General features: G+C 42.7%; 2 protein-coding genes across 3 annotated transcripts in view; one reads left to right on the top strand and one right to left on the bottom strand.

The window, feature by feature from the left end:
* Positions 1-169: 169 nt before the first annotated feature.
* cd7al (cd7 antigen-like) lies at positions 170-4,799 on the top strand. 2 transcript variants are annotated; one of them, XM_080760335.1, is made up of 5 exons: positions 170-312; positions 484-837; positions 1,374-1,772; positions 2,524-2,624; positions 3,262-4,799. In XM_080760335.1, exons 1-5 carry the CDS (start codon positions 237-239, stop codon positions 3,490-3,492), a joined length of 1,161 nt encoding a protein of 386 aa, XP_080616461.1. In that variant the 5' UTR covers positions 170-236; the 3' UTR covers positions 3,493-4,799. The 2 variants fall into 2 exon arrangements, with proteins under 2 accessions (XP_080616461.1, XP_080616460.1); XM_080760334.1 differs by having other exon boundaries at positions 2,503-2,624.
* A 605-nt stretch (positions 4,800-5,404) lies between these two features.
* LOC308312141 (trinucleotide repeat-containing gene 6C protein-like) overlaps positions 5,405-21,049 on the bottom strand; it is a 73,005-nt gene continuing 57,360 nt past the window's right edge. Inside the window, exons 16-22 of the mRNA XM_080758895.1 lie at positions 20,552-20,716; positions 19,820-19,996; positions 19,385-19,534; positions 17,740-17,958; positions 14,916-14,998; positions 14,240-14,379; positions 5,405-13,158 (exon numbers count right to left, since the gene is read on the bottom strand). Coding sequence (XP_080615021.1) covers positions 12,789-13,158; positions 14,240-14,379; positions 14,916-14,998; positions 17,740-17,958; positions 19,385-19,534; positions 19,820-19,996; positions 20,552-20,716 — 1,304 coding nt within the window. The 3' untranslated portion in view covers positions 5,405-12,788. The remainder of the gene's footprint in view (positions 13,159-14,239; positions 14,380-14,915; positions 14,999-17,739; positions 17,959-19,384; positions 19,535-19,819; positions 19,997-20,551; positions 20,717-21,049) is intronic.

Here is a 21,049-nt window from a genome sequence, read left to right as displayed (position 1 = left end):
TCGAATAATGAGGTAATGTGATCACTAAGGAGTCGGACTGAGGTTTGAGGCAGATGAGTTAAACTTCCCCTTACTTGAACCCTGAGAACTTGAGGGTGGAGCTTGGAAGAGATCCACTTTTAGTCTTCCTCTCTGCCCGTCGCCCCGTGATACCTTCTGAGCGCTCTCCTGATGCACATCTACTGTTGTCATGGTCTTCACCATTATTGGTCCTCAGACTCTCATTTAGCCATTCCATGTTGTTAGAGATCATGAAGAGCCGTCTATACCTATGGATATTGCTCATCACACACTCTGGACTTGGTGTACTTGGTATGTTTTTGCACCTGTGAGTGTGTGTTTATGTTTTGAGAGAGAGATAGTGTGAGTGTGTGTGTGTGTGTGTGTGTGTGTGTGTGTGTGTGTGTGTGTGTGTGTGTGTGTGTGTGTGTGTGTGTTCTAAATCTGATAAATGAATTCTATGTGTACATTTGTTCTATCTAGTGTGCTGTGGGGAGGTTGAGTTTCTGGAGGAGCTGGTGGGTGGATCTGTGGTGTTTCCCTGTGTGTGTGAGACGCAGAGCCCCTCGCCCATTGGAGTGTACCTGAAGCGCAAGTGGCTGCTCTCTAAAGAGGTGCTGTTCATGTACACAAATGAAAAGCCTTCGCCGACCAACACAGACGACGACGCGCGCATCAGTGTCAGAGGGGACCCGGCCTCCTACCGGCTTAATGTGACTATTTCCCAACTCAGGATCTCAGACACGGACCGCTACTACTGTGAGTTTGTCATAAAGGACAACCCAGAAGACAGACGGATTCCTGGAAAGACTGAATTCCTTCTCTACGTTCACGATGGTGAGTTTATCTGCTGTGTGTGCTCTATTCAGCAGAGGATTGATTGGTGCCATTCTGATCTGAACCAGTGTTTTGTGGCTGTTATTCTCAGTGCAGATATTGTATAGGCCTACGAGGTCTGCAATCTTACTAGGGGCAAAACCATATAGGCCTACCTATCAGAACGGATTAAAATCAATTGATGCCCTTGAACATCCAACAGACTGCACAGATAGGGAGACAAAACTAGCAATGTTCCTATCACTAGAATACTACACAAACATCCAGTTTTTGTTTTGCTCATGAGTGTGTGTGACTTTGGCCATGCAGTTACTGTTGCTGTTTGCATCATCTCAACCACCACCAGATTTTCCAAGCCACACATTTCCTCATCTCTAGTAATCACACATCCTGCAGTGCTTCCTCCTCAGAAAAAATGATCTTGTATGTGTCCATACTCCCCCTTGTGCCACATACAGTAGCTCAAAAAGTTCTTTATAGTTACTATATTGTAAGTATCCATTTCTGTCCCCCCCCCCCTCCTTCCTCTTCTGGAGATGTCCCATGGGTGGAGGAGATAGGGCAGATAGAGACGTGTGCCGGGGGCTCGGCCGTGCTCCCCTGCCTGTCCCCACATGCTGCCGCGGCGGGTGTGGAAGGGGTGACTCTGAAACGGAGGAAAGGCCGGGCTCCTGTGGAGACGTTGTACCACTCAAAGTACCACTTCAGCCACGCAGACTCCTCTGCCCCCTCCTCCTCCGTCCCGTCCTCTCGTTTCCCCCCCGAGAGGTTTGTGCTGTCCATGGTGCCCGGTCCGAGGGGCATGGTCTACAACCTCACCCTGCTGCATCTGCAACCAGAGGACAGCGCCCTCTACAGCTGTCAGCTGCTCGTCCCCGGCAGGCCTGACAGCAGCAGCAGTCTAGGGAGACGTGTGTTTGTTGTGTCTGTGCAAGGTGGGTCACAGTAGGCGAGACTCGTGGATTTGGCATCACAGCGGAATGGGTTAATAACTTAATAGGCTGTGTGGAGTGGACAACCCTTAGTAAACTTGTGTTTCCTTTGCTGTTGTTTCGTTTTGTTGGTTACCTAACTCTGAAAGTGTACATATGGACCCGGTAACACTCACTGATTTTGCGCACCCATGATAGGCCCCCCTATATATCATTATATCATCCTTTTTTTGGTGAAATTTCAGGTTGAAGAGTATACCTCAAATTGCCATGTATTGTGGTACTTTTGATGAGAAATAGTTTTTAATGGAATTTATTATATTGGGTAAAATAGGCCTATACCCAACGTTAGTGATGGTGTGACAATTTTCAACGTTGGTGTTCGTGAGAACAAATGTATTTTATTTTATTTAGCACAACTGTTGAATAAAAAGTAATTTGATACTGTAGTACTATGTTTTACCGCAACAGGAGCCAAAATTTAAATGTATCAGCTACCCTGCTCTATAAATAATTATTAAGTCAACATCTTTTCTGGAGAAAGCCAAAGTAGAAAGATTTTGTTTTGTTTATTCAACTTCCACTTAACTGAAAGTGTAACTTTGCCCTTGCTGTTGTCTTGTGTGGCTGTTGCAGCCAACATTTGTCCGTGTACAAGTACAAAAAAGTAGTAAAAGTTATAAAAGCCTAGTACAATATTAACTGACTTGCATGCACTGTGGAAATGTGGAAGATGTTGCCTCTGCCTCTACAGGTGACCCGTGCGGCTGTTCCAGCTATGAGACTCTGCTCTATGCAATGTCTGCAGCGGCGGCTCTACTTCTTGTCCTGATTGTAATGGTGGCGGTTTACAAAGTGAGTGGAGTTGCACTGCAATACAGTAGTTCCCAAAACTCTTTAGCTCGAGAACCAAAAGAGACATTTGACGTCTCACTAGACGTGGGGGACCGAAACTCATGAAAATAGCCGAGATCACAACGCAAGCTTGTAGATCCGCTATTTTTCAAATAATAATTTATTTGATTTTATTAATCTATTTTGAAAAATGGGTGATTTATTTATTTTTATTCTTTGAAATAATTGTAAAACAAATTAGGAAACGGGAAAAAATGACTATACTCGTGACCCATACAAATAGAAGTGTGATGATAATATACAATTTCATCAAGTGCCACCTTTGAAAGATGTATAACAGAACAGAACTGGGACTCCCTCTTTCATTGGTGTGTCGCCCAGGTTGCGCCTAAAAACCTAAACCTACCTTAACCCTATAACCTCACAGATGCCTAGATCTAATTAACCTCAAAACCCTGTTCACCTGGGCGAAACACTGAGAAAAGAGACTCTCCCATAACAGACACTATTGTTAAAGAGGAAGTAATGACGCCTGTGAGCTTGCATTTGAGAGAGAGAGAGAGAGATTTATACCGGAATTGAGAGTTTCACCGTGTCTGACTTCACTGATTCCATTTATTCCGGTCTTGTCTTTAAGGGCAAAGCACGTGACCGTGTCAAACCACAACCCCAGGGGGCCATCTACGAGGAGATGGTAGGGGTGCGGCCTCCTGCTCGAAAGGTGGCCCCCTGCCACCTGGACAACCTGCATCTGGAGGAAACCGATTGTTCTATGTACTCCAACTCACAAGTCACATTCCGCCCAGAGAACCACTATGAGAAAACCTCCAGCACCTGCAGTCCCATGGAAGACGAGGACGAGAAATGAGAGACCGCAGGGCTTTTTAGAATGAAAATGTAAATCTCACTCGACTTGGACTGTTACAGTTACCATACTTAGAGTTACAGACCTGTAAGTGTCAATTTGGACCCCCTCTCTGAAACCCTGAGAGTCCTTGGCTTGGACCCCACTTTGAGAACCACTTATAGACAACTGTAATTAAACCTTTTGACATTTTGTGAATAATTTCACGACACACTTTGCTAATTCAGAAGCTTTTCTATTGTTTAATTGTTTATTCATCTGATACACTAGCTGTTTCTCAACTAGTGGTCCACAGATCATTAGTGGCCCATGGCATAATTGCATGTGGTTCATGGGAAAAATGTTTTAAAAATATATAGTGTTTAAACTAATATTTCATGTTTCCATCAAATGTATGCAGATTTTTGAATAGATCTGTCTTTAAAGGACCACTTTTCAACCTATCTTCATATAATAGGTCCTCACTAATAATCATGAAGAAATGGCGTGTCTCATAGGAGGGCTGTGGGCAGTTCAGAAACCGTCTTCCAGTGACATCATCGATGGGGAATACAAGCTAATAAAAACTGCAGGCTTTGCGAAAATGGAAGCCATCTTTCTCACGATAATGAAAATCTAAACATTTTTGTAAAAAAATCTTGTTTAAAAAATAATCTGCCTAATGATGATGTCACTGGAAGACGGTTTCTAAACTGCCCACAGCCCTCCTATGAGACACAGACTGAGTAGAAAAAAATCGTGCCATTTTATCATGATTATTAGTGAGGACCCATTATATGAAGATAGGTTGAAAAGTGGTGAAGTGGTCCTTTAAAGGAGAATTCCATGCTAGAAGGATTTCTTATCTTTCTTTGTAGTTGTTACGTCCCCACCAAAGAGGTCCAGGTGTTTTTTTGTGCAAAAGCTCCTTATTGGCTATTTCCCCTACCATAAGCGCTCAATGAATTGCATTGAATTGAATGGGGCTATGGGGTGTTGTGCTAATTCGCTTATTTCCATCGAAATAAGTAGTAAACTGTGTCACTTGGGATATTATTTACATTATGAAGAGAGTATATATACATTTTTTTGAGCTTTGAGTGATGGAAATAAGCAAATTAGCACAACACCCCATAGCCCCATTCAATGCAATTCATTTATTTTAGGACTTATGGTAGGGGAAATAGCCAATAAGGAGCTTTTGCACAGAATATCACCTGGACCTCTTTGGTGGGGACCTAACAACTACAAATAAAGGTAAGAAAGCCTTCTAGCATGGAATTCTCCTTTAAGATCACTAGTGTTAAATATGAATATGAATAAATAACTATTAATAACTGTGTGATGCCTTTTTAATACCACAAGTTCCCAGTGTCCCATGAGGCCTTGCATCACTTCCTGTTGTCAGTCAATAAGGCACACACCACACAGCCTGACAGAAATCATGGAGGGTTACAATACAGTAGTCTGCCTTCAAGATCTCCATCCATAGTTGATTCAAACTAATGACCAATGACTCACCTGCTCAAACTCCTGTTTCATTCTGTCTGGCTGCTGTTGTTGCTGCTGAGACACCTGAATCTCTGCATGGAGATGAAATGGTGCTTGTTAATCATTCATTTGAATCAGCTGTGTGGAGGGTGATCTTGTAGGGTAAGTAGGCAGATTTAGATTTCTAGAGTGCTGATTTCAACCTTCTGCCCAGCAGTGCGGGCGAGCCATATCTGGCCTGTCTAATATCCATGGTTGAGTGGGGAGGTGCCTTGGCTTAGAGTATAATTACTCTATGGGAGGTGTGGTGGGCTGGCACTTGAGGATTGCACTGCCACTGACTATAGCCTAGGGCGGCTAGCCTACATAACACATGATATTCAGCATCGATGTCAAGTGAAATGAGGGTCAATCTGAACAACACAATAACGAACAAGACACTCAGTAACAGCCAAGAAAAATTGCAATTTATTAATATAGTCCGAAAGAAGCTCCATAACTCATGGAAACATATTTTTTTTCTGGTGCATGTCCTTAACAATCACATTCTATGAGGAGAAACAAAAATGAGAGAAAAAAAAGAACGACATTAAAAGCCACAACTTTGTATCTCAGTTACAGACATTTTCCTTTTTTTTTTCTTCTTCTTTTTTTGTAAGTAAAGAGAAAGGCAAAGGCAAAGTACCCAGTCCCCCCTCCCCTTAAAAAACAGACAGCTTTAAAAGTCATGGGCTTTTTTCTTTTTCAGTACAACCCACAGTGCTTTAGCAGAAGGATAAGCGCTCATTGGTTAAGGATATTACACAGCACGGCGATGCAATGTAAAGTTTGCCATAACATTGGATGACATTGACAATGATAACGAGGAGGGGAGGAAAGAAAGTAGAATGTAGCAAATTCGAGCACAAAAAGAGAACCACCCTACCTAAAACCCTGAACCCCAGAGCACGAGTCGACAAACTCCTCACAGTACAACTGCCGGGGCTTGTATTCTCTCCCTCCCACTTGTGCATAGATCATGATCTTACAAACAAACAAACAAAACAACCGCTTTATTCCTCCACTTCTGCCCGTCTCTGAAAAGCATCCGTTACATAGGAAATCTCTCCATTCAATGAATACATTGTCACTGGCACAGTGACACTAACAAGACAGGAAATGATAGAAAGTGTAGGCTTAATGCACAATGTTCCTGAACTACAGGATGGATCCTCAGGAACAAAACTAGTTCAACGTGTAAATCAAATGCATGTCCTGTCACTGCCTTCTTGACAATCAAAACCACTGATCATTTTCTGTAAAGCAATATCTACTTATAGATTTTACATGTAAAGCACTCCACTTTTCTTTTCCAAAAAAAAAAAGTTGATTCTCAGTCCTTTATTTGGTAAATATGTAACTTGCTACAAATGTTTTTTTTTTTTTATGTTTTTGTTTTGTTTTATAAAGAAACAATGGTATCTTATAATCTGTTCTATCCACAACCTTCAGTGCTTGCTCTGAGATTTAATTTCTCTGTTGCTTCCCCCCCCCCCTCCCACACAAACATTAAACTTAAAAATGGAGTTGGTATTCTGGAATCCTGGCCTTCCTGAGACAAGATCCACATTTCTTTTATGAGTGTGCAAGATAGTGAGCAAATTTGCTTCGCATAAAGAAAACAATGTAAAACAAATATATACGTAGATAGTTCTTCCGACATAAGACAATTTCGATAAGACAAATTAAACTTGAAACATGACACAACACGGATCAATCCCAGAGTTCTGAAAATAGCATAAATCTTCATTTTGCAAGTTTTCATGTTCATATTCATTTGTTGGAAGATGGAATTTGTCCTTTTTTAAATTCAACATTCCTGTTATAAATTCCTGTTTCCTTGAATGTCAGACAAATGAAAATGCTTGTAAACGACAGGTGGCTTTGCGAAATAAGAACAGATAAGAAAAGATAGGCACCTCTGAAATGAGTCCCGTAACAAACTCACCTCCCCACTATATCCCTTTCTATTTCGCCACAAAGTTAACATAGGGATTACTAGTTCTTCTACAACTATCTATGGCCACAGTTCGTTTTTATTGTATTTTATTTTATTTGTTTTTTTTTGTGCATTTTCAATTTTTTCCACTTTTTTTTGTCAGAACAAAATGGTGCAATACTCAATGATAATCCTTATATTGGATTATTCCACAATAAAAGCCACTATAAGGTAGATAAACATTTTACAGATAGAATGGGAAAAAACAAATCCATTAAGTCCTTGAGTAAACATGTACACATGAATTGTCACCATCTCCCCCTCAGTACTTAGTCTCGTGTGTCTACGATTAGCTGAGTGAGGGAGGGGTAGAAGACACTCAGTGCAACGTTAGAAGAGAACAATGTCTATCATAATACAGTTTTTGACCAGCCCAAAAACTGACAAAAAAAACAACATACTGAGTGGAACATAACAGCAGGCCACGTGCCCTAAACACAGTTGCTTGCATACACATTCATACATACCTCTGACTTTCAAGCACACAACAAAATGATTTTTGCTTCTTTTTTTTTTACCCCTAGGATTTTGTATTCGTTTACTTAGATTTTGAACTGTCCTCCAAAAGCCTGGAAGTGTACTAGTCAGACAAAGAAAAAAAAAACTTCACATTACATTATTGGCGCTCCTTGATTCAAGTATTTGTGTTCAATATTTTTGTTTTGTTTTGATATGTTTATGATTTTCTGTACTGGGTAAAGTATTCTTTAAACCAGGTGATTTCAGGTTGGGTATTTAGACAGGCCTGACCTACGGACAAATACAAATACAGTACAAGCACTTCAAAGGTACTGTAGTAATAATTCATTAAAACGAGAACGTGCATATCCAACTCCAGATAGGAAAGATGAAATCTTTCAATCAATCAAGTATCAGTTTCAACCCTACCCGAATCCTTTCCTTCGTATCACTTATTTGCGGGGGAGGGGGAGATACATATTGCTCATTTTTTCAGTTGTATTAAACCAAGACCTTTTCAAGGACAACAAAACAAAGTTTCAGAGGTTAGGATCCAAGTTGTATAACGGTGTGCTACCACACTCCGTACTGTTGACGAGGATAGAGCTGTTATAGAGAGGAAAGCCTCTCGATGCTGGTGCAGCAATGGATAACCCCCTTCACTGTCGGGGCTCTCCAGTCAGGACAGGACGCTGGGAGGTCCTCGGCTATTGGGTCTGTCTGAGCTTGGATCAAGGCAGTTACAGAAACAGGCAATAGTGATTTTTGCTAGTGTGCTGCAGGACCGGGAGTCCCGAAAAGGTAGCCTTTTTTTTCTTTCCCGTTTTCTGGTTTTTAATTTCTTTTTTTTCCTTTTTTTTTTTAAAGACTTTGTACCTTTTGAAATGCACCCCATCCCCACCCCACTCCTGCTGATGCAGTTTGAGGAGAGTGGGGCTGATACAGTGGGCCCAAGCCTTCTGGGTCTGTGGAAATGTACAGTTCAGTGGACCTGCTTTGAGCAGGACACCAATATATATAAAAAAAAAACAACAAACGAAAACAACAAAAAAAAAAGATAAATACAGCATCCACGAAAAGGCACCCCGACCACCAGCCTTCCTTCCTTAGATGGTGGAATCAGAGCCGGTGACCGGAGACGTTTCAGCTAGAAGTGCAGAGCTTTAACATATTATAGATCTTTTTTTTTTTCTCTCTCCATTTAGGTTTTTTATCTTTTTTTAAGATTTTTATGTCAAACTTCATAAAAATGACGTTAAAATGCAATTTCATTTTTGGTTTTAAAAAAATATGTACCCGGGATTACCCATCAACTGTGCACCGTAGCATATTGGAACCCCCAAACGAGTAAAGATTTCCTCCTTAACACAGGGCATTCCCTTCAAAAGCAAAAAAGAAAATGAACAAAAACTAATCTCAAGCCGTTCAGGGTGAGGGTGTTGCTGTCCATGTGTTTGATCCCTCCTGTCCCCCACTGCCTCCTCCACAAAGGTTATCCTCCAAAGTGGGAAGAGAAGTGCTCTCCCTTAATAAGGTAAAGTGTATGACACAGCAAATTTACATTGGCACAACAGGATCAAGTTGGCATCTCGTATACACAAAGCGAAAATGGGGCCTCTAAACATTTAACATTACAAGCAGGCCACATTTGGGAAGGGGTTCATTACTAACCTTTCCCCCCTGGTCTGCAGGCATGAGGTTTGTGCGTCTTATTGCACAGATGGCCTTTTTAAGTGTAAGAAGAACTCGCTCTCACAGTAGAAAGGACAAAAAACGGAGAGCTGCATCTGTTATTTTTTATATATCATCAACTCCCCTAACCTGAGATCAGACTGACAGAAAGGTCCTCAGCACAGAGAGAAAGGCATACTTCCAGTGGAGGGTTTTGGAATATATATATATATATATATACATATATATATATGTATATAATATCTCTCACATTACAGTGTTGTGGTGGTTTAGCCCAACTTTAAAAAGGAATGGTGTCCATCTATAAGTGCTGAAAGGAGCGCATGAGAGAGAAAGAAAGTTTGCCTTGCTCTGGGAGGAGAGAGCTCATTCCTTGTCAGGAGTGGCATGTCTGTAAAGGACCCCAGCCTCTAGTCTTTTGCATAGAAACAGAGCCGAGGGTCTGTTGGAGACTGGTCAAGGGGAGGGCTACTGGGTCTGGTATATAGGTTCAACGGGGAAGAGGAGGTCGTAGCGTAGCAGCTAGGCGAAGGGCAGGGGGGGCCAGCCTGTGGGCAGGCGGAGCAGCTTGGAACAACAAACACACTCTCACTCAACCGCATCTGAGACACCCTAGTCAGGATTTCTCTCTTTTTTTTTTCTTCTTTTTTTTCTTTTTAGTTTTTTTGTACGTTTTTTTTTTAACACATCTCAAAAATACTACCTGGAAGTACTACAGAATACTGTCCAACAAAAGAAAAAGCATGATCAGTTAAAACTAATAGACAATCAACAACGGTCTGTAGTATTGATCCTCGTTTTGCATTCAATACACAGGATGAACATACAGAGGCACCTCTGACCAAAGTGTTTCTGCATATGAACAGTGAAGGGCTAGTTCAGCAGCCAGTTCTGAAGACCACTGCATGTATATGCATATATATATATATATGCATATATATATAGATATATGCGCATATAGTGTAATACACACATATGCATACACACACACAAAAAAACCCATACAAATAATAGTAATACATCATAAATGGAGAAATAAGTAAACGATAATAAAAAAAACAAAATAACAACACTGGCAAATATTCCAGAAATACGACTTGTTTCATCTTCCAGCTAAAGTGAGAAACAACTTATGAGTGCGTAAAAGAAGGATGTCAAGGAGGGCCGAGTGCTGGCGCAGTCAGAGAGAGAGGCGAGAGGCCTCTCGCGAGGGCCGAGCGCTGTGATTGGCCAGTCTTAGAGGAGCCGTTTCTTGCCAGACTTGGGGGGGGGGGGGGGGGGGAGAGACACTTGTGTGCTGTGCTGGAGGTCGCCATCTGACCAACTAGGACTGACCAACCGACCATGAGTGACAGCCGCCCAGGGGACCACTGCAGGGAGGCACACAGTGAATCCCACTTCCCCACTCCCCACCTCCCCACTCCCACCACTCTGACTGACTGTCGGACTGACTGGCTGGCTGGCCCGGCGGTTGGCGACATTGCATGTCTATAGTGCCTCCAAACAGAACAAGGCTAAAAACATTTGGAGTAACAGTGATATTCACTTTGTTATTCTTCAAAGAGGAAAAACAATACACTGTAGACTTTTTTTTCTTCCAAAAAAGTCCAATAGCACGTTTTGTTTGTTTGTTTCCCTTCATTCTGCTACCAGAGGAACCACTTTTTAAAAACACCAGAGACATTTCCAAGGAATATAGATACAGTACATAAAAGAGCAATGTTTTCGTTGTTCATTTTGTGTTCTTCTTTTCAAAGTTTTCCGCTGCTCCTTTTTCTTGATTTATTGGATTGCAGTTGAAGCGATTTGCTCTTCGTAAGTGCTATGATAAAACCCTTTGAATTTATAAAAGTCTTAAGTCTTCCGTTTTTTTTGTACAGTACCAAATGCAAGGAACACTCGTAAGATCTACTGCATTAGGAGAAACCCCCTTATTTGGTATTGTGCCTGATACCCAAAAAACATTCCAATCCCGCTGCAGATTCAGTCTCTGTTGGGCGTGACTGTGGCGGGCAAAGAGGAAGCGTGCAGGGTGGTGTACCTATAGTTATGTGCGCGCAGTTTCAGTCTTTCAAACAGCTTTTCCTTTCTTTCTTATTTTACACGCATTGGTTTAAAACCCGCCACTTCCTCTCTGCAGAGTTCACCCAACAGTTTCAGTGGACTGGGGGAGGGGGGGAGGGGGTGTCTTTGTGGGGATCCAAGGTGAAAAAGGGGGTAAGATTTGTGTAGTTCCAAAAGTCTTTGCTGCAATCAACAACAGCGACAAATAAGAGAGAGGGAGGGGAAGAGAGAGAGAGAGAGAGAGAGAGAGGGAGAGGATAAAACAAAACAAAAAAACAATGAAACCAGCTCCGGTTGACTTTGCGTATGGACGGAAGAGTCTGTGGTGAATATTGCACAATGTAATTGTCACATCAAGGTGAAATGATATTCTAGTTGTCTCCTGGTGAACTATACAAACTGCTGGGTTTCATAATGGAACGGACATTTGACAAATCAACCAAGAGGTGAATCCTTTTCTCTTCTTTCTTTAGCTGTAGACAGTCTTGCGATTGGTAGGTTCTGGGCTCGCAGACGTCAATGATTAGGTGCCACCGAACATAATAGTACACTCATATACACAAATAAACACACAAAGCTAGGTCGACAAATAATCTTCTCTCAGCTTATGTTGCGATAGATTTCAAGAATGCGTTTGGATCTAGGCCTACAAATAAAATAAAAAAAAGGAGTCAAAGCAATGACAATCCCTTTGAGAACACATGACATAATTAAGCTGATGATTGGTTAGGGCCAGCCAACGTGGCCAGGCCTTCTTTACTGCCCAGTGACATGGTTGGTCACTATTTGTGTCCTGTACCACTTGCTGGCTCAGAGATGGAACTGTGCAAGTATTCAGCTATTTCTTCAGTTTTTGAAAACAAACGACGACGACAACAACAAAAAGGCGGCTTGGGAAGGACCTGGGCCAGAGAGAGCACTTAAGGCTAATATTAGTGCTGAGACACTAACATGAACATAACTAGTAAAAAGTCTTTGAACCACATCATTGGCCATGGTGCATGCTGGGAATGGTAGTTTTAAGTCTTAATTTTGGGAGATTTGTTTTGTGTGTGTTTTTTTTTGGAGGATAAAGGAAAGTTTCAAATGGCAGCTTTGATTGCTTCTCCTAAAAAAAAAACAACACTTCACACAGAATGTGATGTAATAGTTATGGAACAAATCAAGAAAAAATAATAAAAGAATTGAAGGTTCATCTGTGTGTTGTCTTTTCTTAGTTTCATTCGCCTTTTTCAAGAACAAAAACAAATTCCTTTTTTTCTCTTCTTCTTCGAAAAATGTAAACCAAAAAAAAGAAAAAAAGGATAACAAAGAGAGGGACTGGAGTCTGAAATCTTGCGGTGTGTTGGACCCCAGTCTTCTGATTCATGATTCACAGTTCAAAAACAGTTTTAACTTGATACTGATTATCGCCACATGATTTGCTTGGGTTTTTGCTCCTGTTCGTTTCTTTTTTAAATCTTTTACATGTTTCTTTACCAGCAGTGACTCAAGCAGTGAGACGCAGTGAGACACAGTGGTGGTTGGTTGGTAGGTTGGTTGGTTAGTGGGGTCGTAATCGTCATCGGCGTCATCCTCACATGGACTCCCCACTCAGCAGGTCTCCAGGCAGCAGGGTGTTGATGGAAGTCGGGCTCCCGATCACGCGGGCGTCGTCTCCCCCGGGCGGCCCCCAGAGGCTCTGGTACTGGGGCACGCCGCCCCACAGCAGGTCGCCCCCGCCGCCGGCCTTGGATCCTCCCGAGCCGCCACCGCCGCTGCTCCACTGGTGGCCAATGGGGTGAGACTGCGTGGTCCCGCCCCCACCCATCCGGGTTTGATTGGGTCCCGGGTTGGCCTGCCAACTAGTGGTGGAGCCTCCTAGTGACTGGCCTTGTGCAAAGAAGCGGTTCACCTCCTCCTCGCCGGCAAACTCCGCCAAGATGGTGGTGTTCCCAAGCACGCACCTGAGGGGACGGGCATCGTTAGCATTCACAGGTCAACGGTCTACAGCAAAGGACATTTGTACAATAGAGTGCTACAGTTTTTGTACAAACTCTTTGCATCAAAATACAACAACAGTAGCGAAATACAGTGAGTGTCCCAGCCACTCACCTACACACGTCCAGAAAGCATAAACATAAATAAAACCTCTCATCCACATGGAATAGCATTAAAGATGTAGTGAAACCAAAAATACATTTCTCACTCTTTTAGAGCATATCCGTGGTCATCATATCATACCTAACAATAGACCTAACAATGGGAAAATGTGTGTGTATATCAAGCCAATTTGAATGACATCCTTTGAATGAAAATGTGCTGCGTGATGCGTAACGCGGCCTGAAGAATCTTGATTTAATTCTCCCGTTTCATTCCCATTGCTGCATGTTCCTCCAAACACAGCTGATTGTGATTACATAACTACTCCGTTATTAATCTCATTCAAGATGACATTACTAATTTTAAACTTAATCAGCGCGCTAAAATATGCATCTGAAAACAAAACATTATAGGTTATAAATAAGCCACGTAGTAGCAAACATGCTTTGCTGGCCGTCTGTCTCTCACTTGTAAACAAACAGTGTGTAGCGGAGCTACTAACATCCCATAGCCTGAAGGGTTGCAACACTCTGATTGGTTCAGAACAGGCTTCCATTTCAGACAGTCAAAGTCAAAGTCGTACGATTTGTCACACGTTACAGAAGTGAAATTTGTTCTCCGCATTTGACCCATCTCTTGGAGCGGTGAGCCGCAGCCAAGGAGCGGTGAGCCGCAGCCGCGCCGTACTCAGGGAATCATTTGATTAGTTGATTTTACCCCCCAATCCAACCCTTTGATGCCGAGTGCCAAGCAGGGAGGCATTGGGTCCCATTTTTACAGTCTTTGGTATGACCCGGGCCTCCCAGTTTCAGGGCGGACACTCTCTAACCACAAGGCCACTGTCTGGTTAAACGTCAAACTAAAATGACCGAAATTGCCATTTCACCTAGTCTTTAATGACACCTCCCACATGCACACAAACAAACTAGTCAACGTGTATCTTACATGTGCAGGGACTTCTGTGCCTTGGCAGCCTCATCCTTGGAGCTGTATCGCACCACAGCATTGCCCTGGGTCAGGTTGAGGTGGAATGTGATCAGGGGGCCGTGCTGCATGCACAGGGTCCTCAGAGTTGAACCATCAATCTGACACACACACACACACACACACACACACACACACACACACACACACACACACACACACACACACACACACACACACACACACACACACACACACACACACACACACACACACACACACACACACACACACACACACACACACACACACACACACACACACACACACACACACACACGTTAATCTCACAGTTGCTCAATTTACAGACAGTGTCATTTTGACTGCATTTCTGTATGTATGTATGCATTTCTCACTTTTAACTTGCTACAATGTTATGTTACTGCATGATTTCTCACCTCTACCCCAAAGGACTTTGGGGTAGAGCTACAAAAACCTTGGATTAGCAATGTGGCACATGCAAATGGAGCACAGTTCAGTTCAGTTCAGTTCTGGATATTGGACACAACATGACAAGTGAGGTACATTTTCACTAAGCGCCGTGCAACGTTTTACATGCTTGTCCGAGTATCCGAAAAAGGGCTAGTAGGGAGAAGCACTAAGCTCTAGTCTACAACATGAGTGAAAGATTACCAACCTGAGGGGTGAGATTCCTCAATACCACACAGGTGCTGGTTCTGTTGGAGCTGTCTGTACTCCAGGTGGTGGCCTCTGTGTGCGCTGTGTGCGTGCGCGTGTGTGTGTGTGTGTGTGTGTGTGTGACAGAGAGTGAGAGTGATGAGGGGGGAAAAAAACATTCATCAATCAAGATGGGTAGATGCACGGTCTAATATGCCATTGAATGAGTTCTGAAAACACAAATAAATAAATGTCAGATGCTCAATCTAGTATCTACCTCTTGTTACAGTATAGGACATAAAGGACATCATTGTCACTGCTGGCCACTAATGATGTTCTGTTGCACCAGTGTTAGATTTTGACAGCTAATTTTGATTTAGTCTTGAATAAAATGTAATTTAGTTTTAGTCATATTTTAGTCATCTGAAATGTTTTAGTGTCAGTCTAGTTTTTAGTCGACTAAATATCATAAGATTGTAGACTAAATCTACAGTTGATTTTGTCGACAAAAATGTATTTTGGGGGGCCTTGATGGCATCGTAAAGCCTGATGACACATTGCATGCTGAAAATAGTGCACATGTTGTGAGCTTGTAGATCTGCTATTTTCAGAGCGCAACACCCAAGCGCAACCAAACATAAAATGACCTGTCTTAGTTCTACTGGATCACTTCTACACTAGTCTCTCACTTTTCATCTGTTGACAAAATTGTCAATATATTTAGTCTTAGTTTTAGTCATCTTAACATAGTTTTAATTTAGTCAATGAAAAATTTTCGTCATCGCTTTAGTCGACAAAATCAACAGTCAACTGTATTGTTTACACAGTGTGCTGTTGAACATAAGTGTGACCTAGTTTGGACGTCGGACAGCTTCCACCTCAAAAACCTCAAGATGGCAGTTTGACAACAGAACGGCACATTTTGGCATGGGTGTGATCCTACACAAGAGTAGAAAGTGCGGTGACAACCACAGCTAATCAGCATCTTCAATCACTTCTGCGCTGCCGAGGGGAAGTGTCAGTTTTTCCTAAATGTGTTTTTTAATTACCGTTATTTCAAAACATTTTCAAAAAACATTCCCCAAAAAAGCTAAACCTTTCATGAATTAAACCAAAATTCAATGATTTTTTTCCAGTAACTAAATAAATATTAGAATTAATAATAGATATTAGGATGTTTTCAAGCAAACTAGTTGTGGTGGTACGTAACATAAGACAGATTTGATTAATACGTGTAAACAACTTGTTCTAGTTCCTCGCAAGGAACTTTGCAGTTTGCAAAATAAAAAAAAGCTTCTGGTATAAGTCATAGCGTCAGAAGAATGCTTATAAATATTATAAATTATAATTACTAGTCCTTACCCGTTCTGAATATATGAACAGCAAATATATATATAGTAAATATATATATATATATATATAGAATATTAGTGGTCCATGACATGAAAATGTTTGAGAACCACTGCTCTGAAACAACATTGGACAATGATGTTTGACAGTCAGCTATATTGTTGCTTATTGTAGATTTATTTTCGGATTTTCTGACTTATTCTGGCCTGTTAACATTTTCATATACCTGGTTGCTTGTTTCCCTCAGTCAATGTGGCAACCCTGGTGATTGCCCAACACTGTTTTGGTTCCGTTCCTATGCTAATGTAGCTTAGCAACAGCTAGGAGAATGCTGTAAGCTGCTGCGGTTTAAAAGTTTAGAAGTTTTTAGCGCAATTTATGTCCCCGAATGTATGGTTATGGACTTATGGCGCCATCGCTGCCTCTTTCTTTAGTAGAAGTGTTGACAGTTTTAGCGTCCCTCTCCACGCGCGCGCACACACACACGCCGCCTCCTGACACACACACACACACACACACACACACACACACACACACACACACACACTGTGAAGGCCGTAGTACTGTAAATATGACATGAATATGAATGCAAAGTAGCGGTCCATGTGTGGACAGGCTACCTGTCGCCGCGGTGCATGGTGAGATGTGTGCAAACCGTGTAGTTTATCAGGAGAAGACTACCAAACGATGCAACACGCACACACACAGTCAGCGGCGCCAAATTGTATAGGGCACAATTTGTTGTGTTGCAGCGCTAGCTAGAGGAAGCATGCCAGTGGGGTAACGGTGAGAACGGTGGGCTGTGATGCAGGTGTCGCTAAGGGACGCAGGTGTGTGAGGGTGCGAGGTTAATTCACTAATAAATTAATGTTGCATCCTTTGGTATTCTTCTCCTGATAAACTACACGGTTTGCACACATCTCACCATGCACAACGGCGACAGGTAGCCTGTCCACACATGGACCGCTACTTTGCATTCATATTCATGTGATATTGACAGTACAATAGCCATTTTTGCTTTTTTTAATCCACTAATAAATTCATTATAAATCATTAATGTGTCAAATCGAAAAAAGGGCTCCGTTAAGACCTCCATATAATTTTGGTCCATGCCTGTGTGAAAAGTGGGAGTGATTCGTGCAGTTAATGATGAGATAAAGCGCTGTCAGGGACATTCATTCAGACATTCAGAGATTCGCTGAATTATTATAAGGATGAACTATGGCAAGACAGACGGACCCTTTTTGTGTTTGAGTGAAAGTGCTGCTTTGCCACGGTACTGTAGTGTAAAGGGCTACACACACCGTCTGCGAACGCCGCGCGTCAAAACAGCCGCCTCCATTATTTTCAATGAACCTATCGCACACCGGCGGCGTTCACGCCTCGCCTGACACTCCGATACACCACTGTTCTATTTTCCAGGCGTTGCCGCGCAGCAACGCCTGTGCCGCGTCGCTGCGCACCCGGTGTGTGTAGGGCTTGAGATGACCTACCGGCGGTGTAGGCGCTGCTCCAGCCTTGTGCCAGGCCCAGGGAGTTGCCTCCCCACGTGGACCCCGAGGGCTTTGGGTTGCTGAGGCCTGGCGGGGGGCGGGAGGGGGCCGCGCCGCTGCGAGGCCCCTGAGGAACCTTCCACAGCTCGTGGGACAGAGACGCCTGGTTATGGGAGATGGGCCCAGAAGACCAGGTAGACTTCATGTCGGACATTTTACCTGCAACATAGAGGGAGTGTGAGATGCAAGTTACTACTGAAAGCACTTTGGAGCTGTGTTGGAGAAGTTAACTAAGTAATTTTTTTACTTATTGTATATATAGTATTGTTTGTTTTTTTACTAAAGTACTGTACTTAAGTAACATTTTGAGGTACTTTTACTTTATTAACGTTTGTCCAATTTCCAATACCGGTACTTTATACTCGTGCTCCACTACATCTCAGAGGAAAATATTGTACTTTTCCACTACAATTATTTGAAAACTTAACATTATAGATTTTGATTATTATTACAAAACATACATTACCCAGTTTAGCCCTACAGTATATACATTTCGGACATTTGAAAATAGCCGATCTACAAGCCCACAATGTGTAATGTAAAATGTGTAACTAAATCAATGTGTGAGGAAATACTAGTGTGAAAATAAAGTCAGAGCGAGAGATAGAGAGAGAGAGGAAAAAGCAAGCGTTTCACTTTCGCAATCAGATATCAGAGAGAGAGAGAGAGAGAGAAAAAAGGAAGCTTTTCACTTTCGCAATCAGATATCACTTGTGTGCACACAGTCTGTCACATACAGTAAAGGAACTTCCTTCCTTAATGGTTACTATAGGTTCACAGACAGTAGGACCTGTGCCTTTGGGTCGTTAACAAAAGGCGTAGTTAGTTAATTCAATGGTGGGCAACTTTGATGTTGGAGAGGGCCACTATACAGTATTTCCACACTCACGCCAGAAGATCGGGCCCCTGCCTAGCGTCCATATATAGAGCTGGCCTGTTCTGGCCTTCACAACACTCAATATTTGGGCATGCCTGACACAGAACTCCACGAGCTGGCAGACTCCATATTTGGCCATGCCTGACAAAGAACTCCATATATGGGCATAAAAGGGACAGACATAATATCTGGGTGGGGCAAGCATTTCCAACTTGCATCGTTCCAAGTAGGCCAGTGCCTAACGGGCACCTCTGTAGAGGCCCCACGGGCACCGCTCTAGTAATTTATAATATCTCAAAATTGAATTGAATTACAGTTAAACGACTTCTCATTTGCCTGGGGACCCCCTGGCTATATGCCGTCAAATAAAGCTTGTTTTGACCAGAGATGCAATCTGGGAAAGGAAACCGAGATAAAGGCATTTGAAAGGAACAACAACAGTGAGTGGATGCGCGCGGCAAACAAGATGGACGGTTTCATTTTCTGTTTACTTCATCACCTAGCAACCCAATGCTAATGTAAGTAGCATTACGACGCAAACTATCATAACCACTACGAAGGGATAATTTGGCTTTAGATCTACGCCAATAGCGCACAACCGCGGAATTTGAAATGACTCAGATCTACGTGAAAAGCGGGGAATGTGTTGAGAAGATTTGTATTATTTGTGGCTGTGTTTTCTTTGATCAACTATGCCTCTGTTCGTACCTCCACTCCTGTCCCTCATTAGGTATCGGTTGACATCGTGGATGTTGTTGTTCATGGTGGGCCCGCTGGGGACACTGCCAGGGGTCATGTTGGGATCATTCTCAGGGTCGATATTCTGAAGGCCTTTCCATGGAACACCTGGGCAGAATTCTGGGGCGAGAAAAGGAAAAGACCAGCAGGTTATTCAATTACGAAAGAGAAAAAAGATTGACATTCATGTTTTCAAACCCTTAAGAGGTCAATTTGGAGCTCCTAAGTCACTAGAAATTAGAAAGTTTGACTTTACTTTACATTTCTTTTTTATTTTCTGTGTATGTGCTTTTCGTGTAATTGTCCTTTTGTTCATTGGATCTTCTACTTGAAAAATGATAATAACATTTTAAGTCACAAAAAAAAAAAAAAGAACTACCACTCTTCCACGGACACGGTCCTCACCTGGGGGCCAGTTGATGTTGGTCCCATTAGAGATCTTCTCGTTAGGACTCTTGCCTTGGCCCCAGCTGTCTGGGGGCACCAGGGGGCTGCTGGGGGACTCCGAGCTAGACATCAGATAGGGACTGTAAGAGTCCTCCAGCTGGGGGGGTTTTCCATTAGAGGCAGCGGATATGGCACCTGAGAGAACCAAACGGAAGAGAAGACACTTTTTCAACACACAGCATCCATATTCTAGGCATTTAATATAGCTGATCTACGAGCTATTTTCGGGCAAAGAGATTTGGTGTAGAGGGGGGGAAAAAGGGGGGGGGGCAAGTACGGACCACTGGGGCACCATGATTAACTAAGGATATAGGGTTTAAGTGGTTGAAGGAGTAGTTACGACTTATTTATTTCCTATCAATTACAAACACCACTAAGCCTTGAATTCCTTTTTATTCCTAAACTGAAGACATCGAATTATTGGCTCAGGAATGCGAGCCATGAATTCAAGGCTTCATGCAGGGTTGTGTAATTGATCAAAAACAAGTCACGTTTTGGATGAACTACTCTCAACTATGCATCATTTCAAATACTGTGTGGCAAAGGCATGTGATGGGTAGAATATCCCAAAGCTGTGCACTGTGCATGTCTGAAGAAACGTCACGGGTCAGTTTTTGGTGCATCAGTCACTTTGGAGCCCTCGGTGTGTGTGTGCGCGAGCGTTTTCTTGTCATTCTGTGCATGGCTTACCATGCTTATTGAGGTTGTTGTCCATGTGTGAGGAGTTGCCAGAGAGGTTGTCCATGGAGTTGGGGTGTGTCCACTGGGACAGACGGGACTGGGGCTGCGGGGGCTCCTTCATGGACATACCTCCCACCTCCATGCAGTTTACATTCATGTTTGGATTCAGTCCAGCTGTAGGGGAGAGAGAGAACACAGCTGGGTGTTACCAACAGTCTGCCTGCGGATCACGACAGTCCTGACTTCATTGATAAAGAGATCTTTCCACGCGGATCACGACATTCCCGTTTTCATTGTTTAATTTGCTGTTTTTGATCACTTTTAAAACAGTTTGACGGCCGCTAATTGTTTAATCCAGGGTTCCACTGTGCATAATGTGTTATGCGTTTAATTCACCATATTTTAATAATGAAAAAGAAACTCCGTCTTTGCCGCGGAGCAGGCTGGAGACATCATGTTATGATGACGAAACCGGAAATCAACACATGCTGTGGGCTTCTAGGGCTT

The sequence above is a fragment of the Protomyctophum bolini genome (genome assembly GCF_963924005.1).
Source record: "Protomyctophum bolini genome assembly, chromosome: 3".
Taxonomy (NCBI): Eukaryota; Metazoa; Chordata; class Actinopteri; order Myctophiformes; family Myctophidae; genus Protomyctophum; species Protomyctophum bolini.
This window is presented reverse-complemented; position numbering and strand designations above follow the sequence as displayed.